The sequence below is a fragment of the Carcharhinus amblyrhynchos genome, chromosome 4, assembly GCF_965287045.1.
Source record: "Carcharhinus amblyrhynchos chromosome 4, sCarAmb.v2.hapA, whole genome shotgun sequence".
In the NCBI taxonomy this organism is placed as follows: domain Eukaryota; kingdom Metazoa; phylum Chordata; class Chondrichthyes; order Carcharhiniformes; family Carcharhinidae; genus Carcharhinus; species Carcharhinus amblyrhynchos.
In genome coordinates, this window is record NC_137327.1 from 132690201 (window position 1) to 132713449 (window position 23249).

General features: G+C 47.0%; 1 protein-coding gene across 1 annotated transcript in view; it reads right to left on the reverse strand.

Moving 5' to 3' along the window:
- LOC145342476 (uncharacterized) overlaps positions 1-23249 on the reverse strand; it is a 363690-nt gene that overhangs the window by 97645 nt on the left and 242796 nt on the right. The window contains exons 8-14 of the mRNA XM_080188038.1: positions 22466-22534; positions 19085-19123; positions 17535-17597; positions 15963-15998; positions 13196-13237; positions 5142-5243; positions 1134-1187 (exon numbers count right to left, since the gene is read on the reverse strand). Coding sequence (XP_080044164.1) covers positions 1134-1187; positions 5142-5243; positions 13196-13237; positions 15963-15998; positions 17535-17597; positions 19085-19123; positions 22466-22534 — 405 coding nt within the window. The remainder of the gene's footprint in view (positions 1-1133; positions 1188-5141; positions 5244-13195; positions 13238-15962; positions 15999-17534; positions 17598-19084; positions 19124-22465; positions 22535-23249) is intronic.

Genomic DNA, 23249 nt, shown 5'->3' on the forward strand with positions numbered 1-23249 from the left:
AAGACACATTCCAAAATCTGAAGGCACAATAGTGTGTTACATACAGATCTAGTCTCATTTGAGATCTGCAGCAGACATTTGGCGGGGCATACCACAAACTCAGTGTAACCTGCACCTATCTCATTCTCCTATCTCATTCAACAACAGAGCAGTAATTTTCTCTTCCTTTACAATTTTTCCTCTTTAATGTAGAAGTCTCAACTCTCATTGGATGTTACTATTTCATCCAAGTAGCCTTCTGTAAGCTCAAGGTGAACTCGAGTCAGAGCAAAGAGAGGAACCAGCGATGGCCAATTATGCCAGGCGATACCTGTGGAAATTCAGACCACATTCCATCTGAGGTGCCCAGCAGACCACACTGGGCAGCAATTGGGAGTGGGAGCCGGTTGATTCCTTGGCCATTTAAACTCATTTCCATGCCACCTCTACCGGTCAACAACTGATCCTGGAGAAGGGGGCTTGTGAAAGCACTGACGGTAAGCCACCGCACCTCAGAAAGCGGACGGGAGAAACCCAGTGAGTGAGAAGCATTCAAAGAGCATTCACAAGGTTGACCAGGCTGAGTCCGGGGATGGCAGGACCGATATGAGGAGAGATTGACTAGGTTAGGATTGGAGTTCAGATGAATGAGGAGGGGCTCTCACAGAGACTTATAAAATTCTAACAGGTCTAGACAGGCAGGGAGGATGTTCCAGATGTTGGGGAAAGTCCAGAACTGAGGATTTGGGGTCAAATTTTTAGGGCGGAGGTGAGGAGACATTTCTCCATCCAGGTGAGCCTGTGGAATTCATTACCACAGGAAGTAGTTAATGCCAGAACGTTGAATGTATTCAAGAGGTGGCTGGATATAGCACTTGGGGCGAATGGGATCAAAGGTTATGGGGAGAAAGCTGTTGAGTTGGACGATCAGCCATGATCGTAATGAACGGCAGAGCAGGCTCAAAGGGCCAAATGGCCTCCTCCGCTCCTATCTTCTACGCTTCCATGTTTCTCCTGCCAACCACACCGCCCCCCACCCACCTCCTCACCCCGCTCTCCCCCACCCCACCACCCCAGGCTCCCTCCTTAAGGATAACATTCTAACAGTTCCTTAACACTGCACACCCCATACACGTGAGAAAAAGAAACTTTACCGGTAACCCACGTTCTCCAGGAAGTCCAGGGGGGCCAGGAAATCCTTTATCGCCCTATAAGGGAGGAGAACAAAGAAGAAATTGTATCACTTAGCCCTCATGCAATGGAGCTAAAATGTTACTTACAAAATATCAGGCTTCACCTAATGTTTATCCTTCCAGGCTGAAATTCCACATTTATCACTACCACTATCAGTAACAGAACTGTCGCCATCAAAACTATTGGGCCCAAAATGATCACCCCAGTTGGAAAAGACATCGATCATCACATCTGCTATACGATTGTCACAGTTGCTCTGAACGATGCACAAAATTTCTCAAATTGCCATTGTTGTGGTATCCCACCCAAATCTTCGAAGTGACACTGTGTCAATTGTTTTTGGCGAGTGCGATGATGTGACTGAGGAAATGGCCAGAATGACTTACTGATCTCAGCTTACTGATTGCACCACCTTTACATCCATTCTATGACCACTATAATTACCAATGTACACTGCACAGTGGTCATCAGCCTGCACATTACAATGACCAAATGACTATTGCACCCACATGGGGAAGGCACCTTATCTCACCTCCTCCCCTCTATTGAACCCTTATCTCTTCCATGAACAAGTTCTGACTCATAAACATGTTTCTTGTCCCACTACAGATTCTGGATTGTTCAGGTATCTTTTTCATCAAATATACTACGGAGTTACCTCATTTTACATTGACCGAATATATTATTGCTTGATAACACAGAACTTAAATATTTTTGAAAAGAGAGACACGTTGCCAAAACTTTTCATCTTGCACTCATCAGGACCAAAACAAGAACATCAAATTGCGAAGGGAAAAAGGGTGCTGGCTGGTTGGCAAGCGCACTCCAATTGGCTGAGGCATTGCTTTTGGGAATTGTAGGCTTCTCAACCTCCCAGGTGATTCAACGAAAGGTAAAAGGCTTCAATATATTCATTTTCTTTGCAGAGAAATGGATCAGTGAGTATGAATGTACATTGTCTACTGTCAAATGTAAATGAGCCATATTATAAGCTCAACTCATTCTTAAATTGTTTGTTAGTATCGCTATGAACACTCTCAGGATTGTTTAGCCAGGGCTACCCAATAGTTAAATCACATTTAACAGCAGGCAATTCGAGGCAACTTAGGGTGGCACAGTGGCAAATTGGTTAGCTCTGCTGCCTCACAGCTCCAGGGGCCTAGGTTCGATTCTAGCCTTGGGTGACCATCAGTGTGGAGTTTGCACATTCTCCCCATGTCTGTGTGGGTTTCCTCCCGGTGCTCCATTTCCTCCCAAAATCCAAAGATTTGTGGTTTAATTAGACATGCTAAATTGCTCCTTAGTGTCAGAGGAACTAGCAGTGTAAATATGACAGGTTATGGGGATAGGGCATAGGTGGGATTGTTGCCAGTACAGTCTTGATGTGCCAAAGGGCCTCTTTCTGCACTATAGGTACTATTATATATTCTAGCCCCACAACCAATCAGCATCCCCATTTTGTGTGGTATACATTGTAGTGATTGTTTAAAATTTGGCATTCTTGTGCTTGTCCTGGTGAGTGCAAGATGAAAAGCTTCAGCAACATGAGTCTTTTTTCAGCATTATTCAGATATAGCTGGGAGTCCCCCAAGGGGCTGGGTCTGTCAAAGTTTCATCCAAGGAAGAATATTTGAAATCTGCCCTGTCAGAAACTCACTCTATATGCCCACTTTCCTACGCATGGATCGCATTTACAATAAATGAGTGTCTGATATCCAGCAATGGAGTTGATTTATTCCTGAGTTAGCCACAAGTGACCGCTCTTCAATGAAAAATAAACCAGTCATAGCGATTGGAGGGAGTCAATTATTGATTCTGTAGCCTCAATACCACACATTGTTACAGCCCTCTGTATGTACTCACATTCAAGGGTGTCCTGCTCAAATTGCGCAAGAGGCATGAGGTAGCTGTGATTGTGGCCATCTTCTGGTAGCTCCACATTAAGGAAGGTCATCGAGCTGCATCAACCCCTTCCATGTCAAATATCCTCTCTCCAGCAGCTCCAGTTCAACTTTCGTTTCAGAGCAGTATTGACAATTTTACCAAAAAGGCAGACTTGATTTTCCTACCTGCCGCTCTCAGGGGTGCTACGTGGAATTATATGACATTTTCAGCTCAGAAGTAGGCCATTCAGTCCAACAGGTCCCTGCTGGACGCTCCATCCCAGCTTCCATCTCCCAACCTGACTTCATCTGACCCAATCAGCATTTCCTTCTTAAACGGAAAATGCTGGAAAATCTCAGCGGGTCTGACAGCATCTGTGGACAGAGAATTGAGCTCTCCCCACACGTGCTGTCAGATCTCCTGAGATTTTCCAGCATTTTCTGTTTTTGCTTCAGATTCCAGCATCCGCGGCCTTTTGCTTTGATGTCAGCATTTCCTTACGTTCCTTTCTCCCTCACATACTTATCCAGCTTTTCCTTAAATCCACCCATCCTGTGAGAAGCAGTGTCCACAATTCTCCACCACTGGGAGGAATCCTGGCAATTTTCCACAGGGAACGGCAAACAAAGTAAACGGCCAAACAGTCTTACTTAAGTTAGGGATTAACGTGACCCTTTTACATTCTGGATAACATAATGTTCCTGTTTCAAACAACACTTGCTTGATTTCCCTGTTCCATTCGGGAAGGAGGTCAGGGAATGACATGAAATCAAAATTCAGGCTTTAACCTGGTAGGTAGGCCGTGAATTGGAAACCCAGATGTGTGAAGCAGCAGCGCTGTGCTCAGGACCACAGATGACGGGGACGCGGGTTACACGTGAATTTAGTCCTTTCTAAGACAGCTATAGTTTTCAGGGAAAGGAGGCAGAACGAGTATCTATCACTGTCCCATTACGTGTCAGTAAGGTCCTGTGATAGCATGAATTGTTATTTACCGAGTTCTGATTCAAAATTAGAATGCTACCTCACATCACACTGAAAAGGAATGACATCTTCCGGTGGCTGTGAGGTTCCTGGGTGAAACGCGGCTGGGATTTTCCAGTCTTGCCCCAGGGTGTGCAGTAGGACAGCTTGAAGTCCACTGACTTTCAGCGGAACTGGAAAATCCCAGCCATGGTTTACCCCATTGGGGAAGCCCGGAGTGAAATTCTGCCCATAACTGGGGGTGTGTGTGTGTGTGTGTGTGTGTGTGTGTGTGTCTCATTCATACAGGCCACTAGAATGGGCCAAATAGCCAAATTGGCATTGAGGAACATTGGAACTAGGAGCAGCAGTAGGCCATCTGGCCCCTTGATCCTGCTCCGTCACTCAATAAGATCACGGCTGATCTTATCGTGGACTCAGCTCCACTTAACTGCCCGCTCGCCATAACCCTTAATTCCTTTACTGTTCAAAATTTTATCTATCTTTGCCTTAAAAACATTCAACGAGGGAGCTCAACTGTTTCACTGGAGAGGGAATGCCACAGATTCACAACCCTTTGGGTGAAGAAGTTCCTCCTCAACTCAGCCCTAAATCTGCTCCCCCTTATTTTGAGGCCATGCCCCCTAGTTCTAGTTTCACCTGCCAGTGGAAACAACCTCCCTGCTTCTACCTTCTCTATCCCCTACATACACTTATATGTTTATAGAAGATCTGCCCTCATTCTTGCAATGGGTATAGCCCCAGTCTACTCAGTCTCTCTGCTCAGGAATGGAACGAAGACACTAACAGCAAGGGTGAGGCCTTGCAGCCTGCATTCAACCTCCGCTGTATCAGACATTGCCTAACGGAGGAACTTGTGTAAAAAGGAAAAGGTTTCTTCTGTCCAGCAGACGTCATGATGAGGACATTAACTCCCACGCCTTTAACACAGTGAAAATTGCCAGCATTCTCCAGAGCACAAATTGGCTCATCTTGCTTCCAAGAGGGTCTAAGTTCACACTGAGATGTCATTCACTCTCCCCGGACGCGCACCACCCCCCCCCACCCACCCCACCCCACCCCACCCCACCCCGCAACCTCAATTTTCTTTTCAAACAAACCTTTTCACCTCGGTCCCCCTTTGGAAATCCAGTTGGCTTAACAAACTCAAGTGTCCCGGTGGCAGGTGGAGGGCCCGGAGGACCCGGCAGCCCCACGTCTCCCTGAGGTGCGGCAATCGGGAAGGAAGCTTCATTTTTTTTCAATCAAACAAAACAACGTCACCTGGGACTGTGGCGATCCTGGGTGGAAATGAGGCGCTAAATTGTGGGTGTGTGGGGGGGGCGACGTTAGTCACGATAAGGGGGTTCAAGCGGGCTCTGTCAACTCTTAACAGGCCTTGGATTATTCCACGGGGCTGCCCGCTCGATAATTCCATTTCTTCCAGTCCCTTTTCCAGTTAACACACTTTGCTGGTCTGTGGTAGCCGAGTCAATGGATAGGGAGTGCAGGAGAGAATCCCCTGTGTCAGGGGCCGGGGGAGAGGCCTAAAGTCTCAGCTCCGCACCACAACCGCCTGACTGGTTTACAAACACTCCTCGTACCTTGCGGTACTGGGTCAGCTAGTTCACTGATCGGCTCATTAGCGAGTGACCAACAAGCAAGACGAAGATCTAGTTCCTTAAGGGCGAGGGAAACCTGTGACCGGGGCTCCTACACGAGGAGGGGAATAGGGCCCGACCTGCCCCATTTCTTCCAGGACCACCAGCAGCCCAGTCCACAGCTCGCTCCCAAGTGTTACCTTCTCTCCTATGATTGAGAAGTTTAGCCCAGGCCCTGAGACATATGGGATAGCTCCTGGGCAGCCGGGGGGTCCCGGACGGCCTACATCACCCTGAGGTCAGGGAGGGGGTGGGGGGAGGAGGAGGGGGGGAGGGAAAAGGTTAGTTCCGGTTAGTGTCAGAAAACAGTTTCAGTATACTGCAGACCAAAGAAACAATTTGCAAAGTTAACTAGGTTCACCTTCCCACCACCGGAGGAAAAGATTTTGTCTTGGAGGGGAGGAGGGGAGGAGGGGAGGAGGGATCTAGCAGCACACCAGGGGGTTCAGAAAGAGAAGGGCCAAGCAAGAACCTGAAAGATAGTCCAACAGGCGGCCGGACTGTCACACCTTCGCACAGCGGTGTGAAGCAACATTTGCCCAGCGTTTTCTGACGTACCGAATTCACCGCCTCCACGGGGTTGTCAGGAGGGTGCGGGGTAACAGGGTTCACTTTGGTCCCCCTGCAGAGACAGGGGGAAACAGTGCCATTGCCTGGCCTCAAACATACTCCAGCGTGGTCAGTACTGGGATGTCACTGACCGGCTGCAAATGGTTCTCGGAGGCAGGAAACGCCAGGCGGCGTGAGGAGAGAGGGAAGGTTTCTAACAGGGGACAAAACAAAAGTGAGAAAGGTAGACAAAAATAATAAGAAACCCTCCGTTAAAAAGCGGTGGAAAGGCAATGCATATTTTCACCTCTCTTATATTTAAGAAATGTCTCCCATAAATAACATTTGAAAAATTTGTGGTTAATAATCAGGTTAATTTGCTGGTGCAGGGATTGGCCTTGTCCCCTGTTCAGTTTCTAGCCAAAACGTGGCAAAGTGAAGGATATTAGTGACAAGAGGAACAAGGCCGCCATGGAACAGGCAACGATATTCGTTGAGAAAAAGTCAAAGCTCACAGTGGAAGCTGCCACAAAGGTCAAAAGGAAAGGGAGAGCTGGCAGAGATAAGTCAAGTTTTGGTAGTTAGGTAATGCCCAGGCTCAGATTTAAAAGGCTGTTGACAGCAGGGGAGAAAGAGGGAGCAGGTATAGAGGAGAATGGACAAGATGATCCTGGAAAAAGATGATTTAAAATAGGAGACAAGTCTAGGTTTGAACACAGCGAGAATGCAAGGAGGAAGGACAGCGTGTGGAAGAAGAGGCTGAAAATTGCTTCTGTTCCAATTGAGCCTTAAAAGTGGAGGGGAAATTGAGTGAGGCCACAGATGGATTCTGTCACAAAAGGCCAACCCCTGCGATTGAGAGGAGCAGAAGAATGGTGAGCTGAACATGCAGAGGCAGAGAAGGTGAGCTGGAGGGTGGGGAATGGGTGATTTAGCACATGGCATCTATCATGTGGAAAACAGCAACACATTGGGCCACGGAGCGTGTGATGTCAACAGAAGCACAACACATGCTAAAGCTATCTGTTCAATGGCAGCTTGGCAGCTATTGGTTGTAGATGTTTGGTTCAGTAACCACTGACAAGATGCCACAGAAGTTCTGTATTTTTTTGCCCACTGTTCTTCCTTCCTCCCCTCCCCTCCTCTCTTCTGGAGTATAGGCTTCAGCTGGCCTTGGGATTCAGCCAGTGTCTCACCTTCATGCGCAGTTACTGACAAGCTTGCCCATGGGAGGTTCCCTACAGTGAAATCCAGCCCTGCCTTCACCTTACATCTGCACAAACTTCTGGACTGAAAATACATCTTCCTTCTGATTCAGTCATAGCTTCTCCACTGGTTATTCAACACCGATCACCCACCGGAGGGGGCTTTCTGTGTGGTTCCCACTAGACCATGGAAACCGTCCTTCCCAATCGCGCTGACTTTCCATGCCCAGGCTACCTCCACTGCCAACCCACTGCTTATTGTAGGATAATCTTCACCCCCAACTCTTCCTTGGTGCCTCCCAGAAAGTGTGGGAACTATATGACCCACTATCACCCCAGAATATTCTAAATTAAGACAATCAAGAGAGACAGGGAGTCCTGTTCGAAGACAATGTTAATTTAAGAGGAAGCATTACTCCATTAAAGAATACCCAATGCAGGTTTGGGCTCTGACACCCTGCTCTCAACACTGTGTTCACGGTGACAGTGTGGTGAGGCAGTGGGGACACTCTGGGACACCTCCTTCATCATTCCCATTCCTGACATGTCTATTGGGATGGCACGGTAGCACAGTGGTTCGCATTGTTGCTTCACAGCGCCAGGGACCCAGGTTCAGTTCCCAGCTTGGGTCACTGTCTGTGTGAAGTCTGCACGTCCTCCCCATGTGTGTGTGGGTGTGCTCCAGTTTCCTCCCACATTATAAAACACGTGCTGGTTAGGTATGTTGGCCATGATAAATTCTTCCTCAGTGTACCCAAACAGGCACTGGACTGTGCCGGCGAGGGGAAATTTCACAGTAGCTTCATTGCAGTGTTAATGCAAGCCTACTTGTGGCTAATAAATAAATTTTAAACTTTTCTGCCTATTCTGAGATAAACGCCAAGAGCTGCCAAGCCTGGTTCGTAACATGAGAATCACATCATTAAAAACAGTGCTTTTAATCACAGCGAGAGCTGATGGCAACATGATTACGCAGTCAGCACAGCTCGATGGGTCTCACACATTATCTGTTTAAAAATCAAATGAGAATGAAGTGAGCAAGACATCAGTTAAAATGGTCAGTGACCCTGCTGCTGTAGCTAGCCGCTTATTAAAACTTCATCCAAATAGCAAAGGGAATCATCGAAATCATCGAATCATCGAAACCCTACAGCACAGAAAGAGGCCATTCGGCCCATCGAGTCTGCACCGACCCAGTCGTTCATTTTCAACATTGAATGTCTGCATTTTCAGTATTTACTTTTCTTTCTTGAGAAAGCGGTCAATCTTTGTCCTTTAACCTTTTGATTTGACCTCTGCCTGCTCCCTGACTCTTCTCGGTTGATCCCCCGTTCCCCTGCCCTGTTCTCTAACAGTTTGCTCTCATGTACTGGGTGGCACAGTGGTTAACACGGCTGCCTCACCGTGCCACGGACCCAGATTCGATTTCTGCCTTGGGTCGCTGACTGTACAGAGACTGCACATTCTCCCCGTGTCTGTGTGGGTTTCCTCTGGGGTAGCTCCGGTTTCTTCCCACAGGCCAAAGGGCATGCTGGTTATTAGGTGCATTTGCCGTGCTGCTAAATGCTCCTTCAGTGTACCCAAATGGGCACCAGCGTGTAGGGACTAGGGGATTTTTGCAGTAACTTCATTGCATTGTTAATGTGACACCACTGGCAACAATAATAAATAATAAAAATAAATAAAACAAAAATAATAAATAAATACTGATTTGCCATTTTAACTTACAGGGTGGCCCAATGGCCCTGTGGTTAGCACTGCTGTCTCGCAGCGCCAGTGACCCGGGTTCAAATCTAGCCTCGGTCACTGTCTGTGTGGAGTTTGCACATTCTCCCTGTGTCTGCGTGGGTTTCCTCCAGGTGCTCTAGTTTCCTCCCACAGTCCGAAAGATGTGCGGGTTAGGTGGATTGGCCATGCTAAATTGCCCCTTAGTGTCAGGAGTACGAGCGAGGTAAATATGTGGGGTTACGCGGACAGGGCCTGGGTGGGATTGTTGTTGGTCGGGGTTTGAAGGGCTGAACGGCCTCCTTCTGCCCTGCAGTGTTCCATTTTATTCAATTTCACCATAATAGATTGCAGCCAATCATTCTGTTTTAAAGGAACGATAGATAACCTTGCTTAGAAATGCTCCGGGTAAACAGTACATTGATATGGTGAATCTTAGGAGCCATAAAAAAGATAAAATTAAATAGCTTCTGTTTTATGAAGAGAGGTTTAAATACAGTGGTTTTAAGCCAGTCAGTCCAGCAATAATATTTAGATCCCATCAGTGGCACTGCTGGGCTAATTAACTGCTAGCTTAATAGCATCACTGACTGGAGGTTTGTGGTACTGTAACTGAATTAAGATGCACAATTTTAAAGATTGGTTTTGAGCTCGCCCTGTTAACAAGAATACCTTCAAATCCAGCCCATCATACAGTCAGAGAGGTTTACAGCATGGAAACAGGCCTTTGGCCCATATCCCTCTGGAACCATTCATTGATTAACAATAATTAACTGGACCGTGATTTTTTTTTATGTTTATGGGACATGGGCATTGCTGGCTGGCCAGCACTTATTCATGATGTGGGTGTGCCGGCGTTGGACTGGCGTAAACACAGTAAAAAGTCTGACAACACCAGGTTAAATCGGTTGGACTAAAACCTGGCGTTGTCAGACTTTTTACAGCATTTATTGCCCATCCCTGAGGGCGTTTAAGGGTTAACCGCATTGCTGTGGGCGTGGAGTCACATGTAGGACAGACAGGGAAGGATGGCAGATTTCCTTCCCGAAAAGATATTTTATAACATGGGTTTTTACAACAATCGACAATGGCCATCATTAGACTTTTAATTCCAGATTTTCACTGAATTCAAATTTCAAAGTTTCCAAAAGCAAAGCGCATCTTGTAGGTTCCAGTAAAAGACCTGTTCAAATATCTAAATCCTTGAGGAGGGCCCAAAATGTCCTTTTGGGCTTGGATTTGAACACAGTTCATCTGAAGCTGTGGCTGCCTTCTCTGTCCATAGATACTGGGGGTCCTTTGTTAAAATCAGTTTGCATAATTCAAATCTCGCTTCAAGTGGCCACGTTATGAAACTGATCCTAATGTTGCCCTAATTCAGCGCTTTGGGTAAGCTTTATTCAGAAAGCCCGCAGGAAGGCCAATGTGGAAAACTGGGAAAAATCCCACTGATACAGCTAAGAGGTTCTCTTCTGACACTGGTGATTGGCAGGAGTGTACCTTTAAGAAAGTTTTTTTTAAAATCATGATCTCTGCAGCTCTCACAGCTTCAGTGTTTTCTCAGCTCACAGCCTTAGCTAATGTCATTTGTTACTGATTTGGTTGGAGATGTCCTTTTATTGCTGCTTAAACGGGGGCTTGTTTAGTTTCACTGTGGGATCTTTTATGACTCTGCATTGTTAGGAGAAAAACTGGTTGGCAGGCTGGATATAGGAGCTCTTTCAGTTTGAGTTCTGAGCTGTAGGTTTGAGATTTTTAGAAGCGACAGCAAGCTGAAAAGAAGTGTTTCTCTCTCTCCCTGTTTTATTTGGAAATTCTGCTGATTATCTGAAAGCAAGGTCTTGCCTTTCTGAAGGGGGGTCTCTGCTGTTGGTGGCTTGCCTAGAGTCCCTGGTGTTTTGGAAAGCTGTTCTGACTTCAAACTTTTTTGAGTCTACCCAGAGAACTGCAGACTTCATCCAAAGGACTCAATTCCAGTATCACGTGAGCATTAGTCTATGCTGTATTAAACCTGTTTGAAGGGTCTTGTTTATGGAATTGCTTTGATTGGGACAGCTCCCACATTCACTAAGGGTTATATATCATCATGGTTGCTTGGTATTGTTTATAATTGATAGAAGTTATTGCCAATACTCTTTCCATATATGTTAACTATATTCTTAAATAAACTTTGTTTGATAAAAGCTCCCTAGTGAATCATTTAAATCGTATCTGAAGTGAAACCTATACTTATCCTAACCAAATTCAGGATGCAAAACCTATGATCCAGGTGGTCTTCATAAAACACTGGAGTTTCTGAGTTGAACCGCTAAATATCAAAGCACATTTTGGATCATAGCTAATAGAGCTGCACTTTGTTGTACCTGAGTGCTTGACGTAGACAGTGGGTGACTTTCAAAGGGAAATTGTTCCAATTCCTATCATTAACATACTTACCATCTTAGTAAGAACATTACTTGCCACATTTTTATTGTTTTTTTTGCGTTAATTACCTTCAAATAATCTCTAACCTAATAACAATAAGGGATAAGAACACTGGGGAAACTTACAGGAAGGTAGCAGGAGCATCCCCCACACTGCTGAGGGTGGCACAATGGTTGGCACTGCTGCCTCACAGCACCAGGGACCTGGGTTTGATTCCCAGCTTGGGTCACTGTTTGTGTGGAGTTTGCATGTTCTCCCCATGTCTGCGTGGGTATCGTCCGGGTGCTCCGGTTTCCTCCCACAGTCTGAAAGACAGGCTGGTTAGATTCATTGACCCAAACAGGCGCCAGACTATGGCAACTCGGGGAAATTCACAGTAATGTAAGCTTTACTCGTGACACTAATAAATACACTCTAATGTTTAATTGCAGGGCGTTCTCCGATACGGTGAAAATCTCGTCCCCGAAAGCTACTGGCTCATCGTTGGGAACACCACTGGAACAGTGGCTGCTGTGATAAAGCATTGGGCCTTCACCAGGGATCACCGTTGGATCGCTGGAGTGATAGTATGGGGGTCATGGGGAGTGGTGAGGGGGAGTGGTGATGGGGTGTGAGGGGGGGGGTGGGTCAGAGGAAAGAGCAGCAGTGGCTTTGAGCTCCCCACCTCTGTACTGACCTCTTTGGGCAGCGGGGGAGGAGGAGGAGGCATTACATACCACCCCGGGAGGTGGATCGCTTAACCAGTAAGATACTAAGTCACTGAAAGGTAGAATGTAGGATCACCTTGCAAATCCCAATCATAGCAGCAGAGGGGCATGGATTCACTCTGGAGATTCTCATGTCACTGTCTCAGTTATGTCATCCTACAGAAGGACAGAGCAGGCATCAGGACTTAGATTTAGATATTTTCAAACTAATTGGGCCCATAGCTGGAAGGTCAGTTTAATGGCCGTTAGGTTTAGACTTGATCACTTGAGCGATTAATTCGAATACCAGCTCTCTCAAGTTAAAAAAATCAATAACGCCCAAGTGAGAAGGGAAATCAGGAGGAACCTTCTCATCCCATGATGTAGAGTAAGTCCTGGGATGGGCATTGCAGTGGATGGTGTCCGTAGTTTCAAGAGACAAATCGACCATGTTTCTGGATCGAGATCGGGGTTGAGATGAAAAGACAGATTTATGTAGTTGATCTCTTGATAAGAACATAAGAAATAGGAGCAGGAGTAGGCCATCTAGCCCTTCGAGCCTGCCCCGCCATTTAACAAGATCATGGCTGATCTGAAGTGGATCAGTTCCGCTTTCCCACTTTCTCCCCATAATCCTTAATTCCCTTGTCTATCAGAAACCCTTGAAAAGAAGGAGCTCCCTGGGCCTAAGCACCTTCACCTTTCCCCAAACACTCCAGTTCATTTAAAAAGTTTCACCTGTGCAAAGGTGTCTGACTTTAAACTGGAATTCAAGGCTTCACAGCAGAAAAATGAACACTGAAAATGCAGATATTTTATTTTTAAACATTGTAAATGTATTTTCTTTAATATCGTCACAATGTAAAGTCCAAAAGCCAACAAGCAAATTACAGATAGTTTGGCAACACTCCTGCCCCAGGCTTACCTTTCCTCCTTTCTGACCTTGGAATCCCAATCCCATGTTACCCTGAAACATAATTTGTTTTGAACTTGTAAGAATTGTCTTTAAGAAAAAAAACATTGCCTTCACCGAGTGTAACATTCGCCTTTCTTGTTGTCACCTCTCTGTTCACTCTCTTGTCATACAGCGCACTGTAACTCACTCTTAATGCCCTGATTCTCATGGACTGGAATTCCAATACCATGTGCATTGAAAAACGTCGGATAAGATTGCCATTCGGCCCATCATTCCCTTGTCGACACGGTGGAACAGCTTCAGTTGTACTTCCCTGCACTTTCCCCACAGCCCTACAAGGTTTTCCCTGAGTACTTGTTTGATTTCCTTCTTGAAAGTTATCATTGAATCTGCTTCTGCGATCCTTCCAGGCAACCCGCTTCCCAATCTTAACAACTCACTGCATAAGAAGATCCCTCCTCATCTGACCCTGGTATGCTCTGGCCAATGACTGCTCCTTCTGCCAGCAAAAATACTTTCTCCCTACCCTCATCAAAATACTCAGTCAAAATTATTAGGTGACTTGGACATGAATCTCCAGCTGAGGCCTAACTGATTTATAAAGGTCGATCACAGCTTCTTTGCTTTCACACTTTGTTATGCCACTATTTATGAAGCCAGGGAACCTTTAAGCTTTTTTTTTGAACACTACTTTCAACTCGTTCTGCCAGGTTCAAAGATTTGTGTGCATAAATCTTTTAGATTTCTCTGTTCCTGCACCCCTTCTTAAAATCGTGCCGTTTGATTTATATTATCTACTCGCCCCTCCATCTCAGACTTCTACTCACTGAATTGTACCTGCCTGTCAGAATGATCGTAAAACGGTTGTTTATGTTCTGAAGCAGTCAAATGAAATGTCTAATGTGGTCCCAATTGGCTCACCACACGTTTTAAATGTTAAAAAAGGCCTACAAGAATGTCATACAGGTAACTACCTCAAACAGAGGCCTCACCGCATCATGAGTGCTGCCTCACATCGTTCTAAAGCAGCTACCAGGATAGGTCCAATAGCTGAGGAATAACAGGAGTATTATATATGTCTTACATCCAAGTACATCCAAGCCTAATATTACTATGTGCTTGAAGGGAAGCATGGATACTCCTGTTAAAATGTTTTCGGGTGGCACCCGACAGCACCAGAACCCGGGTTCGATTCCCGCCTTGGGTCACTGTCTGTGTGGAGACTGCACATTCTCTCGTTGTCTGCCTGGATTTCCTCCGGGTGCTCCGGTTTCTTCCCACAATCCGAAAGACGCGCTACTTAGGTGCATTGGCCATGCTAAAGTCTCCCTCAGTGTACCCGAACAGAGCCCAGACTGTGGAAACTAGAGGATTTTCACAGTAACTTCATTACAGTGTTAATGTAAGCCTACTTGTGGCAATAATAAATAAACTTCAGCCAGCATTGCCAGTATCATCGGCTGCTCCTGGCCAACGTGGGGTGACGTTTAATAGACTGTTTCATCCAACACTGACAAGATCTTCAAGAAAGGCCAGCACCCGGATTAAGGTGACTCACTGCTGGAGGTAACTAATATCAGACACAGCCACAGCCCTGAGAAGCAGAGGTGAGCACCTGGAAGGACCCACAGCGTTTCCAGATGGGAAAAGGACCAGTTGTAACTGAGGGATATCAAAGACGGTGAGGGAGCCGGGAAAAAGATGATGAGAATCAACCCTGGTGTAGTTACATCCTAGTCAATTTGGACAGGGTATGAGTTAATCAGTGGCTCCTGCCCTGTCCTGGTCCCCCCTACCGACATATAGTTAAGAAAGCCCGCCAATGTCTCTAGTTTCTACGAAGACTAAGGAAATTTGGTATGTCATGTATGACTCTCACCAACTTTTACAGATGCGCCACAGAAAGCATTCTTTCTGGTTCTATCACAGCTTCGTATGGGCTCCTGCTCTGCCCAAAACATCACAAGGAACTATTAATGGTCATGAATGTAGCCCAATCCATCACACCAACCAGCCTCCCATCCATTGACTCTGTCTACACTTCCCGCTGCCTCAGCAAAGCAGCCAGCATAATTAAGGATCCCACACACTCCAGACATTCTCTCTTCCACCTTCTTCCGTTGGGAAAAAGATACAAAAATCTGAGGTCACACACCAACCGACTCAAGAACAGCTTCTTCCCTGTTGCAGTCAGACTTACCTCGCATTAAGCTGATCTTTCTCTACACCCTAGCCAAGACTGTAACACTACATTCTGCATTCTCTATGAATGGTATGTTTTGACTGCATAGCGCACAAGAAACAGTACTTTTCACTGTATGCTAATACATGAGACAATAATAAATCAAATCAAATCAAAAAATCGAAATAATCACAAAATACCAAACATAAAGCCATCCGATATCAAACAGTGGTCGGACCAGTTAAAAACGGTGCTCTCTGGCATAAAACCTGGATCCAGATACAGTGGGGCCTTATGAGGGCCGTACCATTCTGACCAGGTCGACTACTCAGAGTGAGGAGGATTTGCAGGAAAACCAAGGATGGAAACATCCTTGTTGGAATTTCCCACTCTGGAAGCTCAACAGAGACCTGGTGCAGCTCTCCAGGGTAATATGGCCAGGGAATAAGGCACAGCAGCCTATTGAAGACCCCAAGTAGGTTCCAATGGGTCATCCCATTTGCAGCACCAAAGTTTCAAAGGACAGCAGTGAGTTTATACTGGGTGGATTATCTTAACTCTAACTACTAGCAAATGACATAAACCACCACTTACTTTTAATCCTTGAGGGCCAGGGAAACCAGGTCGACCCTGAAGGACGAGATCAAAAAATTAATGGTTTTCTGAGGAAACTAATAAACAGTAAAGAGACAAACACTCATATAACCCTCTGACAAACCCCTGAATGTTCAATATTAATGCCAGGATTCTTGAGTAAAGACCATGACAGGGATTCTCCAGCCATTCACATCACCGACAACGCACCCATTGCTGCGAGTTTCCATCTGGTGAACAGTGGCTTCAATGGAGACTCCCATCCACAGTGGCAGGACCAGAGATCCCGTCACCAGTGAACAGCGCGCCGCCAAGACAAACATTGAGGGGAGGCCAGAGAATCTTGCCCTACGACTCAACCAGCAGCAGACATCAGTGCAGGACAGAGAGGGGGAGGGGAAAAAAGGAAAATTTGGAGAGTGGACAACAGTCAAATTTTCCTGACCTGCCCCCTGTGCCCATTGGTGAAGCCTGAATTCCCCAACCTTGGGTTTGGTTCTATATGTTGCAAATTTCCCAAGTGGTCATGCCTCATGCATCAGACTCAACTGTGAGAAGACCATGAGTTCAACCTCCCTACAGTATTCGCACACACAGGTGTATTGTAGGGACTGCTGCCTATGATCTGAAGTAGGAACCCTGGTTGACTTTCTTTTCAGGGGGTGTCAATTAAAATCTCCTTGTTGCTGCCTTGGCTACTGCGAGCTTACCTTTCACAGAATAGGGAGTCCAGAATGTCCTCTGATATAGGGAGACACAGGTCATTCTGTATGTCTGAGAGCTCCTCACTTGCCCAATGACACAAAGGTTAATATTACTGCTCCGAATTGCACAAGGACGCAGGGTCAATGCTGGGATCTTCCCAAACTATTGCCGGTTCCCTTCCAATGTTTCCCTGACAAATATCTTTACCATTCACGTTTTACTTCTTAAACTATTACCCAATTCAGGCAACTTGTAACATTACTATCACATGCAAATGAACTGCCAACTGTTCAATGGGCCTGGCTGATGGTACCTGAAAATTTAACACCTACACCAATAATAGTTTAAACATTCAACCTAGTCCAGTCTTTGAGGGGAGCAATTTTTTAAAATTCATTTGTGGGACGTGTTCATCGCTGGCATTTATTGCCCATCCCTAATTATCTTTGAACTGAGTGGCTTGCCACATCATTTCAGAGAGTCAACCACATTGCTGTGGCTTTGGAGTCACATGTAAGCCAGACCGGGTAAGGATGGCAGACTTCCTCCCCTAAAGGACATTAGTGAACCTGATGGGTTTTCCAACATTGAATCCAAATTCCATTATCTGCCGTGGCAGGATTTGAACCTGGGTCCCTAGAATATTGGCTGAGTTTCTGGATTAATAGCCTAATGATAATACCATTAGGCCATTGCCCCCTCTATAAAATATTACAATTGATTTTGGTAACTATGTTCGCCATGCAGTGCAGGCAATAGTTACTGTCACAACAGCAGGGGAATTGTCAGCCCTACATAAACCCTCGTCCCGGTGACTGTTCAGATGGGTGAAATAAAACCCAGGGTGGTTCTCTTCAGAATACGTACTGGAATGCCTGGCTGTCCTCTGGGACCCATGGGACCATAAGGGCCAGGGAGACCCTTCAGACCCTGCAAGAGGAAAAGGAAGAGACAATTGAGTCAACTTATCCACGTACCAGATTAAATCTGAACTCACAGTCAGGACCAACATGTCACTGAATATTTAAACAACAATAAATAGCATCTCACTTAGGCACAGATTGTTGACGGAATAGACCGGCATTCCTCGCAGTATTCAGAGTAGGGTGAGCCTTGCAATCAACATAAATTCTCTCTCTTCTTCAAATAACTCACAACTTTGTTACCTGGGAAGTAGGTGTTTCGCATTTGATGGAAAAAGTGCAGTGAGTGCACTGACACCTCCTCTACCCTTCCTCGCTCGGAGATCTTGTGTCAGGCAGAACAACATTTACCAAATGAGTTCACATGTAAATTTCCTGCTTGTGAATTCCATTCGTTATATCAGCAAAAGGAGCAATTTTACCTGAATACATATTGATCAATAGCAGAATTCAAAGTCCATGATTGTTTGCGTTCTCAGACATGGGAAAACACAGAAATTCCTGGGGATATTTGATTACGGACGGCTTGGTGTCACAGTGGTTAGCACCACTGCCTCACAGCTCCAGAGACCCGGGTTCAATTCTGGCCTTGGGTCATCGTGCAGAATCTACACGTTATCCTGTGTCTGCGTGGGCTTCCTCCGGGAGCTCTGGTTTCCTCCCACAATCTGAAAGACGTGCTAATTAGGTGGATTGGCCATGATAAATTGCCCCTTAATGTCCAAGGACATGTAGGTTAGGGGGAAGAGTGGGGTAAGTATGCGGGGTTACGAGGATGGGGACTGAGTGGGATATTGTTTCGGAGGGTCGGTGCAGACTAGACGGGCTGGATAGCCTGCTTCTGCAATGTCAGGGCTCTGATTCGTGATAGCTAATCTGTAAAATGTAATTTATAATTTGTTCATCCAGCTTTTGAGGATCTGAATTTAAGGATGTCAGGTTTTACGGTAATTATAGAGCTGAATATTATAGATCAGCATTGGCTGGAAAGCAGGTAGGTGTTTAACAACTACATACAGCTCTGCACACTCGGTCTAGACTGGGTCTCAATAGTTACAGAGGCTGATTACCTGACTATATACCTGACGGATCAGTTACACACACAGGCCGGAATTTTACCAGCACACCCGCCTCTGGAACAGGAGAATGGCATTCTCCATTGGTCCTGGGTGGGATCGTACGAACCTTGGGCGTTCGTGCTGGTAAAATTCAGCCCAAGGTCTTACTGATAGAGTGAGAGGCGATAGACAATATTTAATATAAATGTTGCGCCTTCTTTCATCTTGCCTCGTAGGTATGGGGATATCGTAGGTATGTCACTATGCGGCTTCTTAAAGCGACATTGGCACGCGTACAACATCACAACAAACACCCCCATAGTCAAAGCTGCTGGACACACAAAACAGGAACAAGGTGGGACTGCAACACAGCTTCAGGGAAATGCCTTTTTATAACACTGCCAACCCAGGGAACACTTTCTACCCAGATACTTACAGGAGCTCCGTTCAAACCTGGTGGGCCTGGCTCACCTTGCTGGAGAGAGGAGAGAGAAAAAAAAAAATCACCTGAGAATACACTTTTTAACAATTGAAGCAGAGAATAAAACAAACCAAAAGAGGAGATCTTGAAAGCAGCAAGGGGAGTCCATGTTCACATCACTTTTGCTGAGGTAAGGAAGGTAACTAATGGCTCCGATGTGCTCTGGCCTTAACTCCAGCAATCGTAAGCTGGGCCTCATTGCCAGGGCTGACATTGAGGTTTCTCTGCCTGCAATGTTTGGGTGAGGAAGCCCGAGGTTACCCCAGAAGGGAAGTCAGGTCACTCTGGGGGTCACTCTGCCCTCACCCAGCAGCCCTGCGGGGCAAGACTCGCCAGAAATAAACAGCAGGAAACACCAGAAATTCTCAGCAGGCCAGGCACCATCTTTCCAGAGGGGGCCTGAGAGAACGGCGGGGCTGGAATTTAATCACCAAGGCGGGAAAGTGGAGTCGGGAAAATTCCTGGCTCGGCCCACTTCCATCGGGGAGATGGGTTTTCACCGGGGTGGTGTCAGGATGTGGGTGTGGGCAGCAGTCAGGCCAAACAGCCCTGGACTGAGCTCACAGGCAGCCACAGGGGCCTGGGTAACAGGCCGGCTCCCACAATTATAATGAAAAATGTGAGGCCCTCACACGCCCTCAACATCTAACACACTCTCCAAACCCCAACCATCAAAACCTCCTGGCCACATCACTCACCTTCCGATAGCCACCCATGCCGAGACATGCCCTCCCCCAACCCGTTCCAATGGCCCTCCTGTCCCTGCCAGTTGGTGGAAATGGTGGAGGACAACCCTTTGAAAGTGGGGGCGGGGAACCTTGCCATGATTCTGGGAGGGAGGGGGAGAGCAGGAGCGTGAGAAATAGGATGGACGTAGTCCAGGGGTCTTGTCGACCATCATCAGGGAAATGCCTGATTGAGGAAGGAAGACATTTGACAGAATGGACTACAGCGTCAGTATGAATGCAACGTTGATGAAGAACCATTTCCTGTCTCTGTCTCCATAAATGCTGCCAGACATACTGAGTATTTCCACCCACATCCTTGCTAATAATTGAAGTGGGACAGGTAGGTTGGGCGGAGGAGGGGTCAGACTGCTCGCTAAATTTAATGAAACCCCTCTCCCCCTTCAGACCTGCTGGTGGGGAAGCGTGAAATCCAACCCAAGATGCAGCGTGAACGCACACGGGCCTGGAGTGGTAAACAGTTTGGAGGAAACCCTTAGATCACAGGATGATGCAGACGGGCTGGTCAAACGGACAGAACAGCGGCAAATGGAACTTAACCCTGAAGGGGGTGAGGTGATGGAGTTTGGGAGGATTAACAAGACAAAGGAATATACATGAGGTGTACCGAGGATCAGAGGGACCTTGGGTTACACATCAATAGAGCCCTGAAGGCAACAGAACAGGTAGATAAGGTAGTTACGAAGGCATATGGCATATATTCCGTGGATAGGTTTATGGACGAAAAGGGATTGGTTTAGGTTAGTGGGTCATTGTTTTGTAACTGGTCGGCGCAACATCGTGGGCCGAAGGGCCTGTTCTGCGCTGTAATGTTCTATGTTCTATATCAGCCAAAGCAGGGAGGTTATGCTGAAGCTGTATAAAACATTTGTTAGGCCACAGCTAGAGCACCGTATGCAATTCTGGTTGCCATACAATGGGAAGGGTGTGATTGCACTTGTGAGTGCGCGGAGGAGATTTACCAGGGTGTTTCCTGGGGCGGGGAGTTTCAGCGATGAAGAGACGCAGCTTAGGCTGGGGTTGTTTTCCTCAGAGCAGAGAAAGGGGGCCTGACAGAGGTGTGTAAGATTAGGAGGGGTATGGACAGGGCGAACAGGGAACCTGCCTGCAATCCCCGCAGCGTCCACTGCTGAGTTCTGGCGCTGCTGGAACTGCTCGAGCTGCTGGCCAATCGGAATGACTGGAGGCTCTCCAGGGTGGGACCTCCTCCCGCCGAGGGCCGGAAGCCCCATTCTCACCTCGATTACACCACGGGCAGCACTGCAGGGCGGGGGCGGGGGTGGGGGAGTGGGGGGAGGGGGGGGGAGCACCATCAACTAAGACAGATCCCAAACTTCCCTTCTGTTGGCTGGAACGGGGGAGGGGCGGGAGGGGAGGGGATGGGCGATGCTTCCACCATCACCCTCCCCCAACCCCCCCACCACCCCTCCCCCCGTCTCAAGTTCAGCCCACGGTGTAAACTAGGAAAATAAATGATGTATTAAAGTTCTCCACTTGCTGTTGCATGCCAACCTCTCACTGGTCAAGCTCGCGGTTAGGGTCGCTGTGGGAAGAGCCGTATCAACAGCGATAGGCTGATAGCCCCCGATACAAATTGGCAGCCTCAGATGTAAAGGAAAGAGCCACTGAGCCCCGGAAGCTGGATTCTGATTACAGTCAGCTCTGGCAAAGTGCCATCGAGACTCGAGATCTGGTTCGGTTGGCCTTGCTAAATTGCCCCTTAGTGTCAGGGCGATTAGTTGGGGTAAACGCGTGAGGTTACTGGGATAGGGCCTAGATGGGATTGTTGTCAGTGCAGACTCGATGTGTCACACGGTCTCCTTCTGCACTGTAGAGAATCTATAGACTCTACGGAAACTTTGACTCTATTCTCTACCCACAGATGTTGTCAGGCCTGCTGAGATTTTCTAGCATTTGGTTCTAGACGTCAGCTTTGGTGTTAAGCGTGACTCACACTGTTGCTTTGTGGGGTCTTGCTTTGTACAGTCTTGCTTTGTACAAATCATGTTTCCAACATGAAACCAATGATTACCCTACAATGCACTCCGCCGGAGCTCTAAGCTCTGCTTTAAAACTGAAACGGGGAGGAATTTCTCCAGCCGGAAGATGGTGAATCTGTGGAATGCCACAGAGCTGTGGAGGCCGGGTCATTGAGTGTCATTAAGACAGAGATAAATAGATTCTTGATCAATAAGGGGTTCAAAAGTTCCGAGGAGAAGGCAGGAGAACGGAGATGAGAATCATTTCAGCCAATGGCGGAGCAGGCTTGATGGGCTGAATGGCCTAATTCTGCTCTGATATCTTACGGTCTAATGTGACATCTCAAAGTGGTGACAGGTACTACACAAAAGTAAGTCTTCCTTCTGTCATGATTAGATGCAAGGACTTAACACAATTGTAGAATATTCCTGTGAATGTAAATGAAGTGTTAACCCATCAAATATAAATGCGAAATGGACTTGAGACGCAACCACAATTTCTGAGCTAAGGAGTAGGCCTCCACTTTCAGCTGCTTCTCTCAGTTCACCTCCCTGAATCTAATCTTTCCTCTCGGAAACTTCAGATCAAAGCGACAGTGTACCCTTCTTACCTCCAATCCACCACGGACTCCGGAGATGTAGCTTGGTTCTCCCTTAGCTCCTTTTTGTCCAATCTCACCCTAGAGGCACGGAGAGAGAAATCAGACGTTAGTACAGACCCAACATCCAAATTTCAGCACCCTCGGCACCGAGACCAGGCCAAAATTCAGGTTTTCTTCAGTTTTGGATGACCCCCCCCCATTAGGTTGGAGGGATGGACGGATGTTTTCTGTTGTCACGCAGTGAGGACTAAGACCTGGTGGGGAACCCACAAAGCAGAATCGCCGGAGGTTCATCCTGGCCGAGAACAACCTCAGGCCCAATCCTGTTTTCCCTTCCCTGGGATGCAGTGAAAAGAAATAGAGGGAATTCCCAGTTTTGGTGGGAAGGAATGAGTGAGGGGGTGGTGGTGGTGGGGGAAGGGGAGCTGCAGGTGGGGAAAGCAGACCTGAAAGTGCTACAATGGACTCAGATTTTGCGAATGGAAAACTCTCGTTGATTCCATCCTCTGGGATCAGCCTGAGGATGGCCATTCCATTCCCGCATTTAGCCTGCTCTGAGGGTGGCACCTGGATCTCCGCGGGAGAAAAATGTTTGTTTTTCTGATCATTCTGATTGCCGGATGTTGTACAATGAACCTGGATAATCACGTCCAAAGATTTGCAGGTTGGGTTGATTGGCTGAACTGACCCTAGTATCAGGGGGATTAGCAGAGTAAATATCTGGGGTTATGGGGGTAGGGCTTGGTGGGATTGTGGGCAGTGCAGACTCAATGGGCCGAAAGACCTCCTTCTG